The following is a 9,006-nucleotide window of genomic DNA, read 5'->3' as shown; positions in this document are numbered from 1 at the left end:
GACAGACCTAACAACTTACAATGTTAAATATATCCAGTCTCCTGCATCTAATGACAGACCTAACAACTTACAATGTTAAATATATCCAGTCTCCTGCATCTAATGACAGACCTAACAACTTACAATGTTAAATATATCCAGTCTCCTGCATCTAATGACAGACCTAACAACTTACAATGTTAACTCTCTCCAGTCTCCTGCATCAAATACTTACCAGGATGTAAGTGCATGAACAAAAGAGCATGCACATAAAGAAGAAAATGTTTCAAGACCTGTGTCAAATTACTACAGTAAAGAATGTTATTTCTGTGCCTACAATCTCCTGCTACCAATCTAAGTCTGTGTGATGTATTTACTTTGTTTTCCATCTGACGTATCCACAACAAAACTTACAGCTGCTTCTAATCCTTTCACGTTGGGTACAAGTACAGGATACGAAACATTTCTGTGTTTGGTTATAGCTTCATACACGTCTTTATGATCCCCCATCTATCAAATAATGGAAATCACAAAACTACATAATACATGTAGAAATGATGTTAAGTAACTTATATAATGTTTCACAATCTTCGAAATTAATAAAATACATCTGCTACTCTGTCGTCAAAATTATGTCATCATTTTCGAAATGATAAAAAAACCATTAAACCATCAAAATTATTTCATAATATTACACCTAATTATTGTAAATTCACATGATATTCTTACCTACAGAACATAGTTCATGTCTTACAAAATAACATACAGTAGAAAAAGACTTTACAATCTTCCAAACTCATCATCTATCTTGCAATTCATCATAGATAATGTAGTCATGATTATTTTAATAACTAATTCATTATCATTGAAGTGTTTGAAATCCTTGTAATGAATAATACATATTTTAAAATAATTAAACATAAATAATCTCATACTTGAGGAACCCACTTTGGAGAGACGAAACTTGTTGCTTCAACAACTTGTAGACCACACAAAGAAAGTTTGTTGATAAATTCTACTTTAATCAAAGTGGGTACAACTTCCTGAAAAAACAGATCAAAAACATTTTTAAAGATAACACTTCAAAAAGTAAAAACAAAGTCCACTATCAAACCATCAAAACTTACATGTAAACTTCCTAAAACATGACAAAATGGCCATGTAAATATTTTTAATAAAGAGACAAGCTAACACTAGGTGTTCTTGTTTGTAAGTTATAATTTTCCTATACTGAAAATGTATTTCCGATAGGTACTTCCCTCCTCTCACTAGATTAGCTATTCTCATCCAGTGCTGCCTTCTATATACAAATGATTTTTCTTTACGCATGCCAAAAGCCTTCTGCTCTTCCCTATTGGAGTTGAATGATTCCAACATGTCTCTCATGCAAATCATCATGCATCACTTCACCACCAATAGGAGTGTGACATACTCATGTGACTTCCTCTATGTGCCTTTACTGAACTATAACTTCGAAGTTTGGCGGAAGACGTAAACACTAGAGGAAATTGGGGAGGAAGGGTTGGAAGTGTGAGCGAGGGAAGTACCTATCAGAAATACATTTTCAATATAGGAAAATTACAATTTCCAATACGGTAGTTCCCTCTTCTCACAAGATTATCTAGAATCCCACATTGATTAGGAGGTGGGACCAGTATAAGAGAATGACAGAAGTACCCCTCAAAAGCATCCAAAGGATACCCCTGGAAATGAGAGTAGGATCCGAAGATCTGATGAGGGGGGAACCGCACCACTTCTAACCAGGTATAATCTTCACCCATCCATGAAGTGTGTTGGCAGAAAAATAGAGGAGTACATCCAAGTGGGAGAGAACTGTGGCAGGATAGTGTTCCTAACCATGTAAATATGTATGTAACTGAATTCCACCAAGTATAAAAGTTGGTAAAACAATGGATGTGCCCCTAGGTGTAGAGTGGCTAGGGTGCAACAGACTGTACTTGGTAAGTCAACTACATCCAAAACCCATGCCGCTTGGAACCAACAACCATGCACGGGTAGGATGAGGATCATACTATCTTCACCTCAAGTTCAAGAGACTGGATGGAATCTAGAACCACTCTGACTCCAGAACATAACATGTGTTAGCTTTGATATATCGATCCAGGGACCCAACATCTGGTATCAAAAGGATGTCTATTAAATATAAATCAACTCCCCCAACAGCAAAACTGACCAAAACCATCCAAAAAGCAATAACATCCTCGGAATAAGATACATGAGGGATAGCAACACAGAAGAAGTATAATCGAGGGAGGAATTTATACAACGAAAAACATGTGTGAGGACTGATGTTGATTGGTTCTACTATAAATCCAAAACCCAGCAATGGGGTACTGACATCCACCTGGGGTAGGATGAGGGCTCCCAATGGAATGGGTGAATTGCAATTTGACATATCACTCCTTAGTCATGGTATAATGCATAGTGGATGGTATCACATCATCTACACCTGCAGAACACCACCACCCTATTCTGCAGTGAATGGTTATAGCCATCTTTGTGTGAAACCCATTTAGGAGGGTGCCTCTACGGTTGACCATCCCAGCAGCTTGGAACAGGAAAATGGTAAGGACTCCCACACTCCACTAGAAGAAAGGGGTGAGAACATGTTGGAGAGTCAGTAGGAATGTCATCACCTGAGACAGTGCAATGGGTGATCACAAAACTCTATTTTGAAAAGCATAACATACCAATTTATTCAATACAAGGCATGGCAGGGATAGGCAGCTATCCATGGGTGATACAGTCCAGAATGGGCAAGTTTAAGAAGCAATTACATCACAATGTTATTCACCTACAAGTGATCTTGAGGAACCCCCCATCTCAACGGTGAGCAATGGGAAGCCATGAAAGTTAAAGCGCGAGTCAAGTTGGCTGTACAGTGCAGATTTCTGATTGAAGAATACCTGATCAGGCACCACTCACCACACAGCAGAATCCCTATAAAGAATAAATGAAGCAAAGGCTCTTGAAGAGAAAAGAATGTATGAGATAGATTAACCCAGTCAAAGTTGCCCCAAAGCCTGAAGAACAGCCACAGATGAAAATCCAAAGAAAATGATACTGCAATATGGTGTAAATAATGGGAGATGAACATATTAGGTGTAGTCCATATGCCCGATTGTAGTATTTCCTCTAATGGCCAATAAGATGAGATACAAGGGAAGAGATGAGGTGTCAATTCTGATGAGAAGACAACCTAAACAAATTCTGGTGGGAAGAAGACAAGGAAGAATAAGCCAATTGAATCAAACATTGAACCCAACTGGGATAGATCACAAACAAAGGAAAACTGCCAAGGGTTAAAAAGTCAAGAATGGATACCATGGAAAGAAGCCATGTATGAATGGTACATACTGGACATAGAAATCTATCCTGATCAGGACAAGGGTAAAGATGAGAAACGGAAGGAAGGGAAATAGGTGAAAAGGAGAAGTTACTCTCCCTAGCTGCTGAGGTCTTTCGGAGAAAGGAACGATCCAGATAAAAAAAGAGAAGATAGGTGCAGTGGCGAACAAATCAGACCTTCAACATCCACAGGCTAAGAAGAGAAGGAAATATGTTTTCAGGGAAAGGTGAAACATGGAGCATGAGGAAATAGGTTCAAATGGAGGTAAAGTGAGGGAATGGAGGACCACATTAATATCCCAGTCTGAAAGACTAAGCCATCTGGAGGGTTGATGATTTCAGAAGAAATGCATTAACATGGTAAGGACAAGGGAATCAGAAACTCAATGGTATTGGGAAAAATGAAAGGTATGGGATAAGGCAACCAAATAACCCGAGATCGAGGAGACCAAAGACCCCTGGTTGAAAAGCCATGTGAACAATTCAGCCACACAAGCCACAGTAGGTTGGTCAGCAGGAAATCCCTGAGTAGTGGACCAGCTGTGGAACACTTATTTGTGCTGATACTCCTCCATTGAAGAAGGATGTATGGAACAAGCCAAAAGGAAAGCCACTTGATGGGAGAAACATGGTCTCTTTGCCAAGGACCAGATAAAATCCAGGCGTGAAAACGAAGGACGTAAATGGCAGGATGTAGAAGCGGTGACCGAGGTTGACAAAGAAGGGAGTGAGACAAGGGAAGAGGTACTGGAGGGAAAAGTTACAGTTTGTGTAATCGTGGAAACCACAATTAAGTTGGCCAATAGGGAGTGATCAGAAGGACTCGACATGGATTGGTATGAATGAGAGAGACCACACGATAAAGTAATTAGATAGGAAGATAAACATAAAGGAATTTATGTTGTGGGACAAATCCTGGATGAAGGCATCGACCACCGGAGCCTAAAGATGAGGTACAGGGAAACAAAATGAGTGGTAATTTGTTATTGAGAGCTGTTGCAAATATATCTACATTTGGTAAACCCCACAGATTGCAGGACCACCAGAATAAGAGGGGATCTAGAGACCACCCCATCGGATAAATTTTGTCAGGAGGGAAAGATGATCTGCTACAAGATTGATAGCACCCAGAATGTGACACACAATGAGATGAATGTTGTGCATGGGCCCAATATAGGAGATCCAATGTACAAAAACAGAGAGATCTTGACTGGATGCCTCCTTGGTGATTGATATGTGCTACCTTCACTGAATTGTCAGAAAAAATCATCTCCAGACAATGTCTGTTGAGAGGAAGGAAGTGATTCAAAGCTTGACAGACTGCGAGAAGCCTCCTGGTAATAGACACATGCACCCCAGCCCTGAAGGATTGTGTCTATGAACAGATGTAAATCCAGAAAAGGAGGAGGAAGCGGGATGCTTGCCAATGTATGGGCCTTGTCCAACCACTAAAGCAGATCATCTAACAGGGTATGAGGAAGAGGAACAAGTGTTGCCAAGGAATCCTGAGCTAGGTTCCACTGATCGTGAAGAGCGCACTGAATAGATCACATATGTGTACAACCAAGGAATCAGTGACATCATTGAAGACCACATCCCCAAAAGCAATAGAACCTCACGATGGAGCTGAAAGGGTGTTGCGAACTAACAATTCCATGGAACGAAGTTGTAGAAGAGAAGGTTGGGCCCAACTGAGATGAGTGTTGAAAAGGACACCTAAATGGACAAGATAATGGGTAGGACAAAAGAAGGACTTCTCCAATTTGATTAACCAGCTCACCCGAGTAGCCACATAAAGGAGCTGAAGAGTATGGCTGGTCATCTCCAGTTTGGAATGAGCCAGAAGAAACCAATTATCCATAAAATGGTGTAATCACAGCACCAGAGCATGAAGAGAGTGAGCAAAAGCTCTGACCACCCAACAGGAAACATAAGGAGTAGAAGCAAGCCCCAAAAGATAGGGTCCAAAATTGGTAAGCCACTCCATGATGGACGAACCAAAGATACGGATGAGACCGTGTTGAGACTAGGATGTGTAGATAAGCATTGGCGACATCTATCTTGGTCATCCATAAGCCCAGAGAAAATATCCACTGTAGGGTGAGAAATGACTCAAAGGTAAAATGGGGCAGTTGAACAAAAATAGTAGGTCCTGGACCACTTTCCAATAGATGCTGGCCAGTCATTGGATCCCTAGGATAAGGTAAGGAAAATGTGTATAGAAGACATAGGAGGTAGGGAAAGAAATGGGATCATCAATCCTTCCGAAAACACTTCAAGAACCCAATGATCCTTGACAAAAGGACACCATTGATGAAGAAAATTGGCAAAGCGAGCTCCCACTGGGTAGTCACCAATACTATTGGCGATGTCAAAGAAAGTGACAAGACGAGGCACCCCGACAAGGAGGGACAGGTAAGGTTTGGGAAGGAGAAGGACGGGAAACTGTATCAGGTACCATATTGGGCTCTGACTGAGATAAACAGGCAACAAGATTGGAAAGGGTAGACTGTTGTTGTACTGATGCAAGTTAAGGTTGCATCATGCCCTAGAAGGTCCCAAAAAGTATGTATGCAAAGCCAGAGGAAAGAAGGGAGAGTACTCACCAGAAAACCTCTCATGATTTTGGTGGAGAGCCTCAGAGAGGAGATGGAGGGTAGAGAGATACCGTAAAAGAGTGGTGATATTTAAAAATAATAAAAAGATGTTTACAACCTACAAATCAGTGATACATAAAAATACTAAACAAAGTGTTTACTACCAACAAATCAGTGATACATAAAAATAATAAACAAGGTGTTTACTACCAACAAGTCAGTGATACATAAAAATATTAAACAAGGTTTTTACTACCAACAAATCACTGGTACATAAGAATACTAAACAAGGTGTTTACTACCAACAAATCAGTGACACATAAAAATAATAAACAAGGTGTTTACTACCAACAAGTCAGTGATACATAAAAATAATAAACAAGGTGTTTACTACCAACAAGTCAGTGATACATAAAAATACTAAACAAGGTGTTTACTACCAACAAATCAGCAATATGTAAAAATTATTAACAAGGTGCTCACTACCAACGGGTCAGTAATATGTAAACAGTATGATGCATAAAGAATTAACTATCAGTTTAATACTAACAGACAAGTATCACATCAAAACATGATATTGGTGGGTATATAGAGGTAATAGAAATGTTACATCTGTAAAATCAAAATAGTTGCAAATCTGAGGAATACAAAATGTAGAGAACTTTGAAATAATTAACTTTCATCACCAATCTGATTCATGTTAATACTAACAGACAAGTATCACATCAAAACATGATATTGGTGGGTATATAGAGTTAATAGAAACGTTACATCTGTAAAATCAAAATAGTTGCAAATCTGAGGAATACAAAATGTAGAGAACTTTGAAATAATTAACTTTCATCACCAATCTGATTAATGAGGGGAATAAGATGGATTCTCAGTTCTATAGATCAACAATTGTCCTGAGAAAATTATAATCAATTTTACTCATGAGGGAAGTTCATCTTTTGGATTCTGAAAATAGTATTAAGTATCTATTCCTCAATTCCACATTTCTTAAGCTGTGGGTTTCAACCTTCAAGAATGGTTTCGAGGATCTCCTCAAGCAGTCAAGAAATTACAAGATATAGAACATTAATAATTTTCCATTTTCCCTGAAAGCTCAATGAAACAAAATGTACTTGAAAATAACATAATTTTGTTTTTTCCAGACATAAAAATTGAACAGCTATGCTCACCTAAACATGCATACCCATCCCAGTAACAGATAACATACCACCAATGCTTTAATAAATTGTTCATATCTTTTAATATCTAGTAATATAAAATAGCTAAGTAGTCAAGGGTATGAACACTGGTAAAAAAGAATCATGATATTACAGGGTTTAGAAAAATATAATGATCTATACAACAGGTAATACTGACAACAGCCGTTTATCTCTTTTTTTATCATCAGAACCTTTTGACGAAGATGTATTTTCGAATATACTTACTTTTTCATTCTGTAATCCATCTCGGGGACCAACCTCAACAATTTTGATTTGTTCAGGAAATAATCTGTCACCCTTTAGCTAAAATGTAAAATTACAATTAAAAAACAAAAGATATATTACATTATCAGAAAATTCACACTTTATTACACCATACCATTACTCACAGAAAACATGGTAAATGAATGTTAGTTTCTTATGTAAATCTTACATAAAAACACACATCACAAGAAGATGGCTAGAAATCAGGTCTAAAATTTAATTTAATTAATTCTAAAGTTTTAAAATCTATTGAATTTAACATCTGGTACAGTCAAAAATATGTAGTATTTCTACTAATCCATCATTCGTTCTTCAAAAAAGTTAGTTAACTGCAGAACTGTTGAGCTTAGTGTTCAAAGCAGCGACTGCTTCAGTCACCATGGCAATAATTTTTTTACACAGGTGACAGTAAATGTTATTTCAGTCACATATAGGTGACATTTTTCTCAATATCTTACAACAATCTTATTGCACATTGGTATTATATTCTATTATGATGCCTGTTGTGTATGCATTAAAAAAATAACATGGTTCTTTACTGTCTATCTATGTCACTGGCACCTCTTTCTTCACTGATTCTAGCTTTGTATACCCACAATCTGTTAGGTGCATTGAGCAGACACCCAAAATATCTTTCATCTCAAAACCAAATAAAGTTCAAAGCTGCAGCAGTGCATGAATCAGATACTGAACCCATCCTTTTCTAAAATTGTTCAGCTGGTTACTGGATAAATCAGGCTCACATGTCCTCAGGAAAACAGATTTTATTACAGGCTGCAGCTCTTTTAAGAAAGAATCTATAACTAAACATAATGGTAATATGAAGCACTCAAAAACACAATAGAAAGCAAATGCAGCCTCAAGTAGAGTGGATTGTCTTTTTGTGAAACTGAAGCTCAACAAAGCCAAAAAGGAATAGGAAGATGAGAATAAAAATTAACAGAACGTATTTTATTAGAAACAAGGAGCTTCCTTTCACAAAATATGCTAGAGTTACGAAACATTAACTATCTACATCAACAACATGAAATCTATGAAAATCGAAGATAACTGCTGAAAAAATACAAAATGTACTTAACACCAAACTCAAGAAGAGTATTTATTTTTTCATTACAACAGATGGATACACTGGTGTCTCTGGTTAATAAAACAAAATAGTTTACAAGTGACTTCTCATCAGGAATTAAGCTTTTCAGCATGTACATTGTATGTTTCACAATTCCTGTTTTCATTGTATTTAGTACTAGATTAATTTTGTGTTAAAATTCTTGGGAGACACTGCTCACCATTTTCAAATATTGAAACCAAGTATCAAATGTATGTCTCACATACAGACACTGTTAGTGAACTTGACACTTTCAAATATTGAAACCAAGTATGAAATGTGTGTCTACAGACACTGTAAGTGAATGTGACACTTTCAAATATTGAAACCAAGTATCAAATGTACGTCTCACATACAGACACTGTTAGTGAACTGACACTTTCAAATATTGAAACCAAGTATCAAATGTACGTCTCACATACAGACACTGTTAGTGATGAGCTTGACACTTTCCAATATTGAAACCAAGTATCAAATGTAT

General features: G+C 37.4%; 1 protein-coding gene across 1 annotated transcript in view; it reads right to left on the bottom strand.

The window, feature by feature from the left end:
* LOC106474118 (hydroxymethylglutaryl-CoA lyase, mitochondrial-like) overlaps window positions 1-9,006 on the bottom strand; it is a 42,386-nt gene that overhangs the window by 26,519 nt on the left and 6,861 nt on the right. Inside the window, exons 2-4 of the mRNA XM_013934809.2 lie at window positions 7,382-7,459; window positions 915-1,022; window positions 394-489 (exon numbers count right to left, since the gene is read on the bottom strand). Coding sequence (XP_013790263.1) covers window positions 394-489; window positions 915-1,022; window positions 7,382-7,459 — 282 coding nt within the window. The remainder of the gene's footprint in view (window positions 1-393; window positions 490-914; window positions 1,023-7,381; window positions 7,460-9,006) is intronic.

The sequence above is a fragment of the Limulus polyphemus genome, unplaced genomic scaffold (genome assembly GCF_000517525.1).
Source record: "Limulus polyphemus unplaced genomic scaffold, Limulus_polyphemus-2.1.2 Scaffold6844, whole genome shotgun sequence".
Lineage (NCBI taxonomy): Eukaryota > Metazoa > Arthropoda > Merostomata > Xiphosura > Limulidae > Limulus > Limulus polyphemus.
The sequence above is the reverse complement of the archived record's forward strand: the minus strand, read 5'-3'. Positions and strand labels throughout refer to the sequence as shown.